Source organism: Mchenga conophoros, linkage group LG17, assembly GCF_057382185.1.
Source record: "Mchenga conophoros isolate Kocher_MC1m ecotype Shallow Benthic linkage group LG17, M_conophoros_male_GT1.1, whole genome shotgun sequence".
Classification (NCBI taxonomy): Eukaryota; Metazoa; Chordata; class Actinopteri; order Cichliformes; family Cichlidae; genus Mchenga; species Mchenga conophoros.
In genome coordinates, this window is record NC_140542.1 from 6158227 (window position 1) to 6175276 (window position 17050).

General features: G+C 39.6%; 1 protein-coding gene across 2 annotated transcripts; it reads right to left on the reverse strand.

Moving 5' to 3' along the window:
• Positions 1-4643: 4643 nt before the first annotated feature.
• On the reverse strand, positions 4644-14934 carry LOC146554968 (plexin-C1-like). 2 transcript variants are annotated; one of them, XM_085251234.1, is made up of 16 exons: positions 13862-14934; positions 13456-13578; positions 12096-12230; positions 11921-12021; positions 11736-11841; positions 11494-11656; positions 11244-11346; positions 10980-11055; positions 10551-10592; positions 10305-10438; positions 9611-9790; positions 8794-8902; positions 6464-6643; positions 6213-6380; positions 5504-5600; positions 4644-4898 (listed from the first exon to the last, which is right to left on the reverse strand). In XM_085251234.1, the coding sequence occupies exons 1-16, from the start codon at positions 14864-14866 to the stop codon at positions 4813-4815; spliced, it is 2808 nt and encodes a 935-aa protein (XP_085107360.1). In that variant the 5' UTR covers positions 14867-14934; the 3' UTR covers positions 4644-4812. The 2 variants fall into 2 exon arrangements, with proteins under 2 accessions (XP_085107360.1, XP_085107361.1); XM_085251235.1 differs by lacking the exons at positions 6213-6380; positions 6464-6643.
• Between the last annotated feature and the right edge of the window lie 2116 nt (positions 14935-17050).

Sequence of the window (17050 nt, forward strand, 5' to 3'; positions counted from 1 at the left end):
TCCACATCCTCCCATTTAATATGATGTATAACAGCCAGAAGAACACTTCTTTGTCTTATAACAACCCACATAATACAAAGTAACTACAAAGTAACTACAATCCACGCCCGCATGTGTGAGCATTACTTTTCTCGCCTGTTGCACAGGTGTATATTTAACAGTGTGTGTGTTGTTGTGGTTGTTGATGATTTCAAAGTCTTTCACAGCCTGCTGCTACTACTGCTTTGAATGGTACACAGTTCAAATGACAGCTCAAAAGGACCTGTTTACATTAGCATACCAACTATAACCCTGTTTATTCATGTTTATTCTTCTTTTTAAATCCGTGCGATTGTGATTTTAATTTTGATCTTGTCAATTTCATCAAACATTTTCATAAAAGTGTTATGAAGCGTTGTTCCATGTAGTATGACGGAAAACATTCCGACCGTATTATAGACCAACAAACTAAACAAACTCAACAGACTCGTTTTTGTTAGTACTCTCTGACTTTGTGAGGCAGTACAGGTATTCTTACCACTGCGGCTGAGTCCTGGTCCCTCTGCCTTGAGAAGGATCCACTTTGACCCTGAAGGGTGTCATTGTTATAGTCTAAACACAAACAGCCTTTGTCCTGATGGCAGAGGACAAAGGCTGTGTTAGCATGTTACCTTTGCAGGTAATGCTCTTCAGTCATTTTTAGCCTCAAACAGCAGGTGGGTTAAATACGTTTCCCTGTAATATCTGTTTATAAACATGTTTGGAATATTTCTTTGACATGATCATATGTTTGCGCTCTTTACTCTCACACACACAGTTTTATGGAGCTTTACCTTGACCAGACTCTGAGCAGTCAACAGTGAAGTATGTTGTCTCGAAGGCTTTGAGGCCCGTCTTTGCCACTCCAGGGTCAGAGACCTTCACCTTGTTTGGATGACAGCCCGCTCCGATATTCAGCTCCGATATTCATCTGTGGGCACAAACACCAAAACTCAAGAGACTTCTCAGTGAGAAGAAAAGACAATCCCTGCATGCCAGAGTGAAAGTGAGAGCGTGTGTGAGTGCATACTCACCCTGAACGGACGCTCGGGGATGTGAACGTCTCCCCAGGAGACCATCACAGTGTGCTTCACAGGCTTACGTGGGGTGTAGGTGCAGGCGTATGTGCTGTTGCCATTATCCTTAACCTGGACATGCACAGAATTACCTTCACCATCCTGTGCAGAAGACAAGGGATTAGTTCAATCAGATTTAACACACCGTATTTTTTGGACCATAAGGCACACCGGATTATAAAATGCATTAAGCGAAACAAAACAGTCAGATAAGTCAAACTTTACTTAACTCTTTCTTCTTGCTTCTTCCTGTTAGGTTTTGTATTGTTGATTGTCATTTATGCTTAGAAATATCTACTTCTATAGGCTTAGAGTTTTATAATAAGTTGTAGATTGGTAGAGGATTGATCCTTAATAGTCTGCAAACTTTGTGTGCATTCCAGAGCACTCTGGGAGCATGGGAGAGGTCGTACCTTGTCTTATTGTTTTATGGTAGGATAAACGTACAGTATGCGTACCGAACCGAAAGCACTGTATCGAACGGTTCAATATCGATACGAGTATTGTTGCACCCCTAATATCTATGTAGGCAGGGAAATCTCATCTGAGCAAGATGAGTAAATCCAGCCCATTTCAAAGATGGTTGGACGACAACAGTCACAACAGACTCCTTTGCCATCTATTAGGCCAAAAATGCAAAATTTGAGGCCCGCCTCGCCAGTGTCAGAATCTACGCAACTGCCAGGCCTTTTCGCATGACTCGTGCCCCAGAAAGGCAAACCAACCTACTCCAGCCCTACCAGTTGTAATTACACAACGTGGTCTTGTCCCTCTGCCGCCCATTTGTAAAAAAGTTGAATATACAGTGGGGCAAAAAAGTATTTAGTCAGCCACCGATTGTGCAAGTTCCCCCACTTAAAATGATGACAGAGGTCAGTAATTTGCACCAGAGGTACACTTCAACTGTGAGAGACAGAATGTGAAAAAAAAATCCATGAATTCACATGGTAGGATTTGTAAAGAATTTATTCGTAAATTCGGGTGGAAAATAAGTATTTGGTCACCTCAAACAAGGAAAATCTCTGGCTCTCACAGACCTGTAACGTCTTCTGTAAGAAGCTTTTCTGTCCCCCACTCGTTACCTGTATGAATGGCACCTGTTTGAACTCATCATCTGTATAAAAGACACCTGTCCACAGCCTCAAACAGTCAGACTCCAAACTCCGCCATGGCCAAGACGAAAGAGCTTTCGAAGGACACCAGGAAAAGTATTGTAGACTTGCACCAGACTGGGAAGAGTGAATCTACAATAGGCAAGCAGCTTGGTGTGAAAAAATCAACTGTGGGAGCAATCATCAGAAAATGGAAGACATACAAGACCACTGATAATCTCCCTCGATCTGGGGCTCCACGCAAGATCTCATCCCGTGGGGTCAAAATGATCATGAGAACGGTGAGCAAAGATCCCAGAACCACACGGGGGGACCTGGTGAATGACCTGCAGAGAGCTGGGACCAAAGTAACAAAGGTCACCATCAGTAACACACTACAACGGCAGGGAATCAAATCCCGCAGTGCCAGACGTGTTCCGCTGCTGAAGCCAGTGCATGTCCAGGCCCGTCTGAAGTTTGCCAGAGAGCACATGGATGATACAGCAGAGGATTGGGAGAATGTCATGTGGTCAGATGAAACCAAAGTAGAACTTTTTGGTATAAACTCAACTCGTCGTGTTTGGAGGATGAAGAATACTGAGTTGCATCCCAAGAACACCATACCTACTGTGAAGCATGGGGGTGGAAACATCATGCTATGGGGCTGTTTTTCTGCCAAGGGGACAGGACGACTGATCCGTGTTAAGGACAGAATGAATGGGGCCATGTATCGTGAGATTTTGAGCCAAAACCTCCTTCCATCAGTGAGAACTTTGAAGATGAAACGAGGCTGGGTCTTCCAACATGACAATGATCCAAAACACACCGCCCGGGCAACAAAGGAGTGGCTCCGTAAGAAGCATTTGAAAGTCCTGGAGTGGCCTAGCCAGTCTCCAGACCTCAACCCCATAGAAAATCTGTGGCGGGAGTTGAAAGTCCGTGTTGCTCGGCGACAGCCCCAAAACATCACTGCTCTCGAGAAGATCTGCATGGAGGAATGGGCCAAAATACCAGCTACTGTGTGTGCAAACCTGGTAAAGACCTATAGTAAACGTTTGACCTCTGTTATTGCCAACAAAGGTTATGTTACAAAGTATTGAGTTGTATTTTTGTTATTGACCAAATACTTATTTTCCACCCTGATTTACGAATAAATTCTTTACAAATCCTACCATGTGAATTCATGGATTTTTTTTTTCACATTCTGTCTCTCACAGTTGAAGTGTACCTCTGGTGCAAATTACTGACCTCTGTCATCATTTTAGGTGGGGGAACTTGCACAATCGGTGGCTGACTAAATACTTTTTTGCCCCACTGTACATCCCAACCTCTTTTAAGAACTCCAAAGAAACCAAATGTAACACGCACCAATCAATTCCATCTGATCTCACTTTCACCCATTTCCATCAACAAGCTGTAATGCTGTACCTTAAGAGTTGTTTTTTTCCCAACTCACCCCAACTGGTAAATGGCCTGTATTTGTGTAGCGCTTTACTTAGCGGACCCTAAAGCGCTTTACACTGCATTCAGTCATCCACCCATTCCCACACACATTCACACACTGGTGATGGCAAGCTACATTGTAGCCACAGCTGTCCTGACAGGGCGCGCTGACTACCACCACTAGGCAACGGGTGAAGTGTCGTGCCCAAGGACACAACAACCGAGACTATCGGAGCCGGGGCTGGAACCGGCAACCTTCAGATTACAAAACGAACTGACAACTCATGAGCCCCGATCGCCCTGTGGATTATGGTTTATTTTTTATGCTTCATTTAGTTAGTCCCGAGTTTATTCCATGTTACTTTCTTGCACATTTGGGTTCCCCTTGTGTCTTTGTCCTGTGTGTCCCTCTCTGTGTGTTTGGTGTATATGTGTGTGTCCTTGTGTCAAAATACTCCATGTTTCAGACTCTGAATTTAGTGTAAATAACATGAAAGCATCCATCCATCCTGCCTTGTATCAGTGGTTTGGGATGGTGGAGACAGTGTAATGGTGTTGGGAATATTTCTTTGGCAAACTTTAAACCTGGGCATTGTTTAAAAACCTTTAAACACAGTATTCATGCTGACCATGTCCAACCCTTCATGTCCACTGCAGTAACCTTGCAATGATATCATGGAGCAAAATCTGAGAGAAATGTTTCCAGCATCTTGTTGAATCTGTATCATGAAGAATTAAAGAAGTTCTGAGGCCAAAAGGGAGCCTAATCCAGTACTCCATCTATCTCCAAATAGACAGATAGCATGTAGAAAGGCTTTATATGCCTTTAGAGCCAAAAAGTACATATGTGACTTTCACTTAAGAGAAAGAGAAGTAACATACTATCTATTACAATAACTCTTATTGTTCTAAACATGCAAAAGGTTTAGCATACAATGTAAAAGTCTAAGACATTTTTGTCTGAAATATACAATTCCAACAATTGGTTCAGTCAGAGAACTATCACAAAAGCAGATATCAGAAAAATCTTTAATAGGATAGTGCTTGAACAAAATAATTCAACATTTCAAGAAAAGCCTTAATTAGTTTGATGTTTATATGACTCATGAAAAATATATGAAAGTACAAAAAATATATAACAACTGGAAAAATCAACTTTTAGTACAGCAACTCCGTGAAGACTGTCAGTCAGCCAGCAGAGACAGGAAAGAAACTTTAAACGTTATTTCTGTGGCACGTCTCTTCCTCCACAGATACATAAACACCAGCACTGAAAGACAAACGGTAACTGATTTAAATCAAGCAGAAAACTAGAGAGTTGTGGAGTAGAAAAGGTTTTCATGTGGCTCTATAGTGTAGGTGTAGGGGTTTACACACTTGCCTAATAAACAAAAGGTCCTTGGTTTCATTCTGAGAGTAGACACAAATGGGGCTTCAAATGGCATAAAACCAAATAGAATTTGTCTCACTAACCACTTTGGAGACTTGTGACATGTGAACTTAGCTTTAAAAACATCTATATAGCATGTTAGACAGCCCAGTTTGAAAGGACTGATAGCTTGTGCCAAGGAGGTTAATTATCATTTGTATAGCTCTTTTGTTTAGGACTTTTAACAAGCAGTTAAGGACAACTAACCATGTATCAGACACACTTAACTGACTATGACAAAATAAACCATTGAAAGGCCATTGTTCCTTTGGAGCCTGATTCCCTAAAAGGAATCTATAGCTAACAGCTAAACGAACTATAACGCTAGCATTAGTGTCGGCTCTGAAAAGTATTTCTGGTACAATGCAATGCGAACAGCGACACTGAAACTAAGAAAAAAAAATCCTAGTCATAAAATAAAAAGCTGATGTATCAAAATCACGTACCAGCAATAACACAGGGTATCAACAGCAAAAGCAGCAATAGAAGGTGTGATGAAGGCCGAGGCTTACTGAGGCTTACGGTCCTGCTACCATACTTTATCTAGAAAACATTAAGGAAAGTCTCAATAGAGCAGCAGGTCAGAGATTTTCAAAATATTATTCATACAGTAAAAATCATAATGTCAAACAGGCTGTAAATAATGTTGTACAAGGATAGTTGACGTTATGTTAAAAGCAAAGAGCAGTTACATCATGCATCCATTCTGATTGATTGTGCTCCGCGTGAAGCTCAGTGAATAAGAATATTTATAGCACTATTTGTCTTTGAACCTAATCCCTTGATATTATATCTGAAAGATATCATTTCAGTGCCTAAACCATTAGCAGAGTACTGCACCGTGGAGCTCTTATCACAATGATCCAGTCTTTAAGTGATGACGTATGAACCCTGCTTCCTGGTCCAAACCTCTCCATGTTAATTAAGGCTGTTGTGTTTTTAAAGTGTTTTAATGCTTTGTATCTTCTTAATCTGAACAATGAAAGAATTTAGACAGTTTTTAACTCTCAGTGATGCCGCAGTGTTTGTTTGACTTTGGGACCTGAAGTGGAGTTTGGACCCAGAAATGGCTATTGATGTCAGTCTTAAAGACTGGATAGGTATGTTTGTCTGTCCATAAACAGTGCCTCGTGTTAGTATGAAAGAAAGATTTACCAACAACAGCTGAAATTCAACGCCGGGTGGGTTTTTAACCTCACAAGTGAAAGAGTGAGTCTCATCACTGGTTTTGTTTGTTTCCATGACGCAGCGGTATTCCTTACTGTCTTGAACGCCCCACACTGATAACTCTGCTGTTGTCATTTCCAGTTTATCGACCTTTTTCTAAAACAACAACACAAGCAAAGACTGATGTTCTACGAGCTGATGTCACATGTTTGTGAATGTGCGATTTAAACATGCATTACCCGTATAGTGATGTGAACACTGTTTCCTGTCCTTGTGGCTGTGAAGCTGATAAACTCAGGGTCTGGATAGTAGGACATGTTTGTGGAGCAGGCCAAGGTTTGATTAGCTACTTTCAAAAACACAGTGCTGCTAGAAATCCCAGGACTGTTTTCAGCTGAAGGTGAGTCATAGGTGAGACTCTGCAATGAATTACATTTTTATATAAATCATAGACTCTTTATATAGCTAGCATGGTATGGTCATGATGGTGACATGATAAACAATGTCAATCACAGAATCAGAAGCGCCTCAACATCTATATTTCTAATGATTCAGCTTCTCTCCACAACTTGTTTTGTGCCAAATAATCTTACCGGTTACCCTCAATCTTCAACAAGGTGTTTATTTTAACCTTGCCTTTTTATTTTAATTTGACTCCCAATAAAATGTAAGTGATTTTTCTGATTACTGCATTTTTGTAATATCGTTGTTTTCTGAAACAATTCAACTTGATACACTACAGGAAAACTACAATATGTTTATTGTTTTGTTTTTTTCATTTGATTTTTAGACAGTACATGCTACACTGTTCCAAAAAATAGTAATGTCAAATTATTTTACTGTGTATTTTACAGTTGTGTACTGTTTTTCTAGAATATCATTACATTTACATAAGTAGACTGTGATCTGACACGTCAAATGTAAAATAACATAACATCACTGTAAATGTAATAAAACACAATTTACTTGTTTGTTAAATATATTTTGTTGTACATATGCATATCTAGATCGTAAAAATACATCCAGAAATGTCTCCCATCATGCCTTGGGACATGTGTTGCTGTTTAGATGTTCTTGTTTTATTGTTTATGGTTACGTTACTTTAAACTGTTATCTTGAATGTTGTGTTTACACCGTGGTGCAGCGTTACTGACAGTTGTTGTTTTGTAGAGAGAGTGCTGTACCATGAGTGACTTCTGTTGTGCTGTTGTTGAACCTTGAGGCACATTGTTGCATCGGCAAATGTTTTAATAAGGAGCTCCCCTACCAGCTTGGGGTTAAATAACAAGCTCAATCTCTCTCTGTGAGCTTCTTTGTTAAGATTTCTCTGCATGCCACAGTGTAAAACATTGCACGGACACGCGTTGCTAATTATATATTTTGAAAAAGAAATGTAGAGGTAGGAATTGCAATTAATATAAATAACATGATGCTAAGCATCGGCCAATGAATGTGAACTAACAAGGTCGCGGGTAACGCTGCGACCGTAGGAAAAAAACCCTAATATGAAGGTATTCTACTGTGCATTTTACAGTAATGTTCTGTTCTTCTAGAATATCATTAAAGTTACGTAAATAGACTTTGACTTCTCATTTTGAATGTAAATTAACGTTAAATCACTGTAATGTAATACAACATAATTTTCTTGATTATTAAATGTATCTGTCTGTACATATGCATATTTAGATTGTTAAAATACATTCACAAATGTATCATGATCTCACAAATATCTGTCCGTTATTTGAAAGATTGAACTGTTGAATTCAAATGTAATGCTATGGAAAAGTATATAACGTGATCCCTATAAGCTTGTGTTACATCACATAAGTATTATTATCTTTGCTATTTAGGGCGTTTGTAGCTCAAGAGTTGGCAGCTCGCCTTGTGATCAGAAGATTGCCGGTTCGCGCCCCGGCTCAGACACTCTCAGCCGTTGTGCCCGTGGTCAAGACTCTTCACCTCCCGCCTATTAGTGATGGCCAAAGGGGCCAATGGTGCGATATGGCACCCTCGCCTCTGTCCCAGGGCATGCAATCCATTATTATTTAAACCAACTGTTAACTGTATATTTCTGTACATTTACGTATTATGATTCATATTTCCACATTCATTGACCTTGTTTATAGGTAATTTCATTGTTTGATCGCGTAAAAATGTTCCTAATTTAATGTCTAAAAGCACTTGGAAAAGGCAGAATCCCATGTCAAATTAGCGCAAGATTATTTTCATTACTGAAAATAACCGTATTTTTATGGGAAAGTTATTTTATGTTATTTTACGGTCGTATTTTGGCGCCCCAGCTGCCGGAATATTACCGTTTTTTTAAGATGTTTTTTTTAACAGTGTAACACAGCATAGAGTGTGGGGTTCAGAGCTGTTTTGGTGGCACAAAAAGAGGATGGTACTTTTATTGTTGTGTTATGGGTTAAGGGTAAGCTTCAAGCTGCAAGTCTGTGCATATGTACAGATGACATATTGTAAGAAGATTACTCAAGAGCTTTGGCATGCAGTGAGAGGGTGTATGTCATGTATAATAACTGTACTGGACACTGTGTGTGTACAGACCCACCTGGTAGCTGCTGTTTTTGGGAAGTGCAACTTCCTGCATGGCATGGCTGTGTACAATGCCTTCAACAAACTTCAGGTGGGACCCCCTGACTGTGATCTTCCTGTTCCCACTGCAGGACACAGAGAGCATAATTTTAGTCACAGCAGAGAACCTTTCAAAAGAATTTTGATTACAGTGACTCTAATTTGACAGCAAAACAATAGTTGACCACTGCTACTTAAGACACTGGTTACTCTTATATGTATTTGAGTATATATAAGAACAACCTGAGGATAATGAGGATAATCAGATATGATGCTGCAGACCAAAGTGTCTGATGGACTGAAACAAAGCATTAATGGATCACAGTAGTATTATTGGAGAGTTTAAGTACCAAACCAACGTGGTGGATCATTTCTTAATGGAAGAAGAAAATGCAAGATAAAAAAAGAAGACTTCCTATGCAATACCAGTATGTGCGACCTCTGTAGAACGAGAAGGTTTAGTGTTTGTGAAAAAAGCTGAGAAAAAAGAGCAGATTTTAGATCCATTTTCTTTAGCACAGTGGTATATTTGTGATAAACAAGCAAGTTCTAGTTTCAGAAGACAATATGTTACAGGCAGTGCACTGCTTGTGTCACTTTAGGTGTGCTGCAGCTTCTGTGAAAGTTTCAGTTCCTCTGAGTTTGGTACTAATAACTAAAGTGAACTTGGGTATTTTTTCAGGTGACCTGTTCCCCAAAAACACGAGTTCCTCTTAATCATTCAAAGAAATTAACATTATCTGTTTTCATAACATCTCGGCTTTGTTGGGTGGTTTCAGTTAAATTAAGTGTACCTTATCCAGCTGCTGCTTGGAGTAGCGTTTGTACAGGATGGTGATGACAAGTATGTGATGTTAGCTTCGCCGTGGCAACTACCATCTGGGAGGAGAACACATACATTGACCACACCTTTGATATCTGTGCTGGGAATGTGGAACGTCACACTGACACCAGAGTTGTCCCAAACAGGAGACCTGACCAGAACACACACACAAAGCGAGAAAAGTCATCACTAAGATCATCATATTATGCAGAAAATCTGAACACAGACAAAAACTGATCAGTAAAATCTTCCACAGTATAATTAAGGATTTGTTTGTATGAAGAAATGTGTTTTCCAAACTTAACGCATCTACTGTGATTATAAAATATCCTGAGGAATCCTTTTAACACAGCAACTGACAGCGATGGACTTCTTCAAAGCAAAAGCACAGGAAGCATGGCGGAGTTTCATTTTTCCACTCTGATACCAAACAGTCTCTCTGAGCACCGACACTGTGAGGCAAATAGTGCATCACTCGTACCTGTACTTTCTGCAGCCTCTTCCAAAGCTAAAAGCTGTAAAGCTAAAGTTTTTTTTTTCAATTGTCAAAATTAAATTGTAGAATATTCAGTTTTAAATATGTCTCCCTGTTTGGAATTGTTTCTACACTTTAATAAATTCTTTCTAGTCCAGGAATCATCTTAGTTATCTGTAAAGTGACTCACTCTTTTGGAGCACAGTCAGTGTGCGTCTGGATCCTCACTCCTGACACGTCACCAAGGTTATGACCTAATAACACAGCATGGTTTGTGCCATACAACGACACCACATTGGGAGTGATGGAGAAGATCTCTGGGATCTGAAGGTGAAACAAAAAAATAATCAGATTAAAATAATTTCCTTCTTCTGCCATTAAAACCTCTACTGGATCAGTATCAGAAGAACAATAAAAAAAAGAGCATTACACTCACAGAAAAGTTCTTCCCAGACTCCAACGTTTGGCAAACACTTTCCTGTAGCAGAGAATGAATTTACCCTTGAATCACAACACTGTGCAGATGCTATTAGAGCTGATCTCAGACATGTTGTAGCTAACATTAGCTTTGTTCAAAACGTTTAAATGGTAGGAAACAACTAACCTGAGTATTTCCATTTAGAAACTGAAGTGAATCCTTTTACAATGAGGGAAATCTAAACTCTATTCATCAACTAGTCTAGCCTCATGACCTACTGCAAATGACACTGAAGAAAATCTGAATTTTTAAGCAGAGTTTATGTCTCACTTTCTACACATTTACGCAATATTGTTGGATTGGAAATGTTCCATACAACAAATGCACAACATGAAATGTGAAAAACTGCTACAGAAATCCATAAAAATACGATAGTTTCATTATTACATCAGTCTCTCCTTGGTTAGCCCAGGAACAGCTGTTTCTGCTCCAACCACAACCAGCCTTGATACACTGCTGACACCTGAACAGAAAACAATCATATAGGATCAGAGGACTTTGAATGTGCCTCATAGAACTACTCATAAGATTCACTTATTTTATTTCATCATATTTATTTTGTATGACTAGGACATGGTTATTTTATAAGTCATGGGAATGATTATTTCAGTCTATGATTATTTGTTATCTTTATAATCTGACTGGACTTACAAGATAGAAGTTGGAGGTCCATGGATGTCAGAGCAGTTGGTTAATTTCATTTGTTCTGACAGGAGTATTTTTCCAAGCCTAAACTTTACTGTGACATGCAGGCCTGTAAAATAAATATATATATATATTAAATGATGAATTTCAAATGAGTTGGACCAATATATAATAATAAACAACAAAAGATTCAACTCAATTTGTCAAATGTTTCAAATCAATACATTCCTGGGATTATTTATCAAAAGTGACAAACCATCAGGAGGAAGTGTGTGATCAGACAGGTAGCAGGTGCACTGGGGGAACCGTGGAGGGTTATTCCCAATACAAAGGTGGCCAGAAATTGCAGAGAACTGGCAGGTGAAGTCAGACGATACTTTCTGGCCCAAAGTCAGGTGTGTGTGGATTTTCAGTGAGATCTAAAATCGGAAGGACATAACTGAACAATAAATGAAAACCAGAAATGATCACAGTCCTGAGTGTGTTTGTAAGCTGTACCTGTCCGTTTGTGTCCTTTTCAACTTTGTGGGAAATCATTTTGTGTTGGGACTCATCAGGAATGGACAGCCAGTCTGAATCTGTGCAGTCATCTTCAAATGTGCAGCTGGGAGAAGAAGAAGAAGAAATGATCACCAAGTTCAAAATTGTTTGAAGACGTCAGCTGCAGATATTGTTTCTCTCACCTGCTTTTAGAGCCACACCAACCACAGTATGGATCCTGTGCAGACCAACACTCCTGCACATTTGTGTACGTGCTGCACTTTGACACAGGAACTCGCTTCACCTAGAACAACAAACACTTTAAAATGCAGCACAGGTACATGTGACGTTAAGATAATCAGTAAATAATATAAGTACCTGGTTTGTAAATGGCACATACACATGTTTATGACCCACTGGATCCAGATGCAATTTGAAAAACACTTTGTGGTCATCACTGGTCCTGTAGAGCACCGTGGGACAGGCAGCGTGATACTTCCTGTCCACAGACAGCTGACAACAAGAAGGTGATTATTTCTGAGACACTGTACTATTGTTTCTGTACTCAATGTTTTTTCTTCATTTATTTAAAATAAAATGCTTTGTTTATTGGTTTGTTTTTCTCAAATCAGAAGTATCAGAAGAGTGATTAATCTGTTTATACCTTGTTTCATGGGACAGTAAGCAGAATTTAAATCATCTGCAAATTGGATATACAGTATTGAGCAATATTTAATCAAAAAATCATGCAGAGACAATGTATCAAATGTTAAATGTTACAACTTGCATTCAGAAAAACCATACAGCTTCTACATCCCCATCATCATCAAGTTAATCTTTGTTTCATCTTTCCAAAGAATATTTTCCAGGTCAAAGCCAACTGTTTGAGGTCTCGTGTCCTTCCTGTCAATAAGTGCAAAATTATTTTTTGTATTTACATTCTTGAAGGCATCTCTTGATTTTAGAGTTTGATAAAGAGAGGTTCAAGACAGGTTAGTTCAAGACTAACCAATGAAACAATGCAGAGATTATCCACTGTAATGACCTTCTTCACTTGCACTTACATCTCTTTGGAGACCAAATGCTGAGTTCCAGTAAACAGGTTATAATATATTCCACTAAATAGCTAAATAAAGAACAAAGAATTCCCCACTCACTATTCTCATACTGTTTCCCTGCCTCTGAGAGTACACCTTTAATGGTTCAGGACTGGCTTCTATCTCTCTGGTATACGTTATTCAAGTGGCTGGCCAAAGCTGTGAGTCTTTGCGTGGAACACTCAGGTATGGACAGCTTGCTGCACTTATTAGCCATCTTGTTCTTCAACTCATCTTTTTGCATCTCCAGTAGTTGGCTAACTTCCCTCTGTGCTGACTTAGCCTCTATATTTGTGTTCTGCCTCATCAGTCTCTAGTTTTTATAGCAGTTGCTTCTTCCAGATGTTGGAACACTGAGCAACAAGTTGCTTTGTCATTAGTATAGATGTCGTGTGCCAAAGAATCCTCAAGTCCCACATCCTCTTCATGTAACCTCTTCTGCTGTGATTACTTGCTTAGTAGCATTCCAACTGCTCGCTATTCTCAGCAGTTATCGACATTTGCCTTTGTATTCCAGTTGCAAACACACTCATCAGTGTGTCCTGGTTCCTCAACACCTGATGCAGGCCTTGTTTATCAGAATGACTTTTGAGACCGTATGGTATTCAATTTCATATATAAAAAATTCCTTAATTCCTTACCTTAATGAGCAGCCCATCTTCTGTCCAAATATAGAAAACCATCCAGGCATTCTGCCTCACTGCCAGCACTGAGGTCATGTAGCTTTGCCTGAAGAGGACTGCCTTTGGTTTCAGGATCTTTGGCTGACGCAAACAAAACATGAGAAACCAGAAGACATGAACACTACTACTACTGAAAGCCTTATTGAAGCATCTTGCTGCGTTATTATCAAACTGACCCAAGTTTATTGATGTTATCTTTTGATAGAAGAATGTATGTGTGTGAGAGTGAAAGAATGAATTTTGGCTTGTACGGCCCCTCATATTAATGTTTTACTTGCATCACTGACCAGAGAAGATACTGGAGCAGCAGGTGAGAACAATATCAACAGTACAACCATTAAATCAGAGTTTAAAAAGCTCTCACCGTCACTTCTGATGGCACAGAGGTGTAGAAGTCTGGATCTCTGTCAGTGTTCCTGCTATAATCAGGGCTGATGTCAAACACCATTAGCTGGGTGTCGGTATCTCCTCCATCCACACTGAAAACGCCGCTCCAAAGCACCGGCTGCTCCCCCGGGATGACCGAGGAGGCCACAAGTCTGCTGCTTTGACTGTCAGAGACACTGAGAGTCGCGCCCCGCAGAGACTTGAGCGTATCAGTTTTGCTCTTTTCGCCTTCGAGCCAAATGAGACGGACTCTGTTTGTTTGAGCTGAGAGCGCGTTGGAGAACAAATAGATGGTTGAATTGATCTGAAACCCGTCAACAAACTCCACATCACCTTTACTTTTGATCCCAGGTGTGCCTGAAGCTCCATCAGTTAGAGAAAATATACCTCCACCCTGTTTGTCATCTGCATCCTGAAGATTGACAGTCTGCCGATTAATACCACACTTGTTGTTTTCGGGCTTTTCTGTGTTTTGTTGGATCGCGGTCAGAATGTAAGTGTCAGCCTGAGTTTTCTTCTTCACATCCACCAGAAAGCTGACTGACCTGCTGCTGCGCTTCAGAGGACCCACCTGGATGTGTTCTCTGTGCAGAAGCTTGGAGATGTTCTTCAGGTCCAGAATCTCGCAGTGGCCGCAGTCATCGTCAGTCACACCGCAGCTGATCAGCGAGTCATTCTTTGTGAAAGGCAACAACACGTTGATGCTGAAAGTTGCGTTCCACTCAGCTGTGTCAGAAACCCGGTAAAACTGCACATCATCCTGCTGGTTTCCGGTCTTTAAGATTCCTCTCTGGGTCAGACTGTTGATCAAAGTCAAGTCGTGGCTCAGCTGGTACAGCCTCTCCTCTGTGGCGATGTAAAGCATGTTGGGGGTCACGACAAATTGGCGGATGTCTCCATCAAAGTTGAAGCCTTCATCCTCCTTCTGGCACAGACCCAGTTCTCCAGAGAGAACAGAAAGCAGAGCGAGCAGCAGGATCATCTTATAATAACGATAATTCTACCCAGGACATGCTCACACAGCGATGCTCTGCGTGGCACTCTGCTCTCTGACACTGTGTCTCTATACTTGTGCGTAAAGCTCAGAGCGCACAGCTGAAAAGAGAACTGCTGGAAGGAGGAGGGCTGGAGCATGCCAAGCGAAAGTGAAAATATTTGAACATTTTCACTCAGCAGCTTTCGTCTCATTTCCACCCCGTACCTCTGTACAGGCCAAAGGAACCCAGATGTGTCCCATAGTCAGTTACTTTCTGCAGCAAGTTTGCTCACTACGGTTTACTTCTTACTGTTCCAAACATATTTAGTTTTAGTTTCAGTCTTAGTTTTGGTAATTTTTTAGTTATTATTGTATGGAGGTCTTATGTTAGAGGCAACAATCAGCAAAATCAGTACAGTATTACAATAAAAGCACACACTGTTGAAATAGTTGTGTAGAAATCTCAAAAAATATGTGCATCAAAGCCTCATAAAGCAAGTTCAGATTCAAATGTACCAAACTAACAAACACTAAGTGCATATTTTCACATGTTCATTTTAGTTTGTTAGTTTTCTAGCATCGTAAGATTGTTTCAGTTAGTTTTCAGTTTGGTCTAGTTTTGTTTTAATTAACTAAAATGTTTTTGTTTTTTTTAATCACATTTTAGTTTTTAGTTTAGCTTTAGTTAACTATAACAACCTTGCAAGTTATACGATGATATCCATCTCAACAAGAATCAGAATCCAGAGTGGATGGAAGCATTTCAGTTATAATCATTTCTCAACTGAATTCCCAGTCCATGTCATGTAGTATGGGTACTATTCAATCAAAAATCATGAAGCAATTCACTAATCGATAACATGTTTGTTACAATCTGTTTAATGCTGTACTTATTAACATCTGTCTGTCAGTTAATGTCAAATAAAAACAAACAGCGAAACTGAGTTTGATGTATTTTACTTTCCCCTTTAACAAATAAGGAAATTGAACTGTGGACATAATAAGAGGCGATTTGGTGTTAGTGTAAAGCCAGATTTGACCTAAATCAATGGAAATATATGAACTGAGAAATAATTCAGACACAAAAGCCATTCAGTCCTGAGTTTAGGAATGTAATGGAAACTCTCAGCTAAGGACACACTTAGAGGAGCTGAGACGTTAGCACAGGCAGAATTCTGATATGCGTTGTGTCTGGATCTAATGTGATGATCTTTCCATTGAACAAATGATGTGTCCACTGATTAACATGAGCAGAAGAAACCTCAGCCAACTTTTAAAAAATGTAATATAAAAACTTCCTACACGTTTTAACTTGAGAACAGCAACAGCGACATCTAGTGTCAGTGTTGGGAAGTACTTTTCTCTTATTTTCTGGCATGTGACGTTTTTCATTTGCAAAACCTGACCAAACAGATGGTGTGCCTTCTGACAAACATATGTATTTATTTTAAATACACAGTTCCAGCTATAATAAAAAAAACAACACACTATACACTATGCAAAATAATTAAACACTAGGGAGCAGTGTTGGTCAAGTTACTTGAAAAAAGTAGTCAGTAACTAATTACCGATTACTCCCCCCAAAAAGTAATCCCGTTACTTTACTGATTACTTATTTTCAAAAGTAATTAATTACTTAGTTACTTGGTGATAAAGCGATAGCTCTTTCAGCCCAATTCTACTTTTTCTACATAATCCATCATACAAAATGTAATCAAATGGAAAAGTCTCTTTTTAAAACTTGTTTTATTAGTTTTAACCTTTTAACTTTATGCATCAAGCAAAAATTTAATTATATGCAACATTCTCTGACTGGAAGAAATTTGTTAAACTTATTTTCTGCACATTCCAGCACATAAAATATTTTTTTTTGTGTGTGTGTTTACACTCACTCTTTCAAATAGATGCAAGTAAAACACAGCAGAAAATAAATGACATCAAAGACTAGCGGTCCTGTTGCTCTATTTTCACCTGTAAAGCAGGAATAGGGTAGGCGGAGGTTTACCCTGGTGCAGGTGTGCCGCAGCGGTCAGTGGAAGAATCCGCGAGTTTCTCTGTGAATTTCCCATTACGTCATAGCACACTCAGTGCTTGCTTGGAAGTTTAGGGGTTTTTTTCCGTGTAAAAAGAAGTTTTCTTCCCACGCACAACGGACACTAATGTTTTTGTCACTTTTTATGGAATCAAACT

Bases quoted from the DNA above. Each gene is read 5' to 3' on its own strand.
- LOC146554968 (XM_085251234.1), bottom strand. From the start codon at position 14,866: ATGATCCTGCTGCTCGCTCTGCTTTCTGTTCTCTCTGGAGAACTGGGT. The intron at 12,231-13,455 runs GTAAGGAATTAA...TCTTGTTGTCAG, and splicing joins AAGATGGGCTGCTCATTAAG to CTGTCTGTGGACAGGAAGTA. The intron at 10,439-10,550 runs GTGAGTGTAATG...TTTCACCTTCAG, and splicing joins AGTCTGGGAAGAACTTTTCT to ATCCCAGAGATCTTCTCCAT.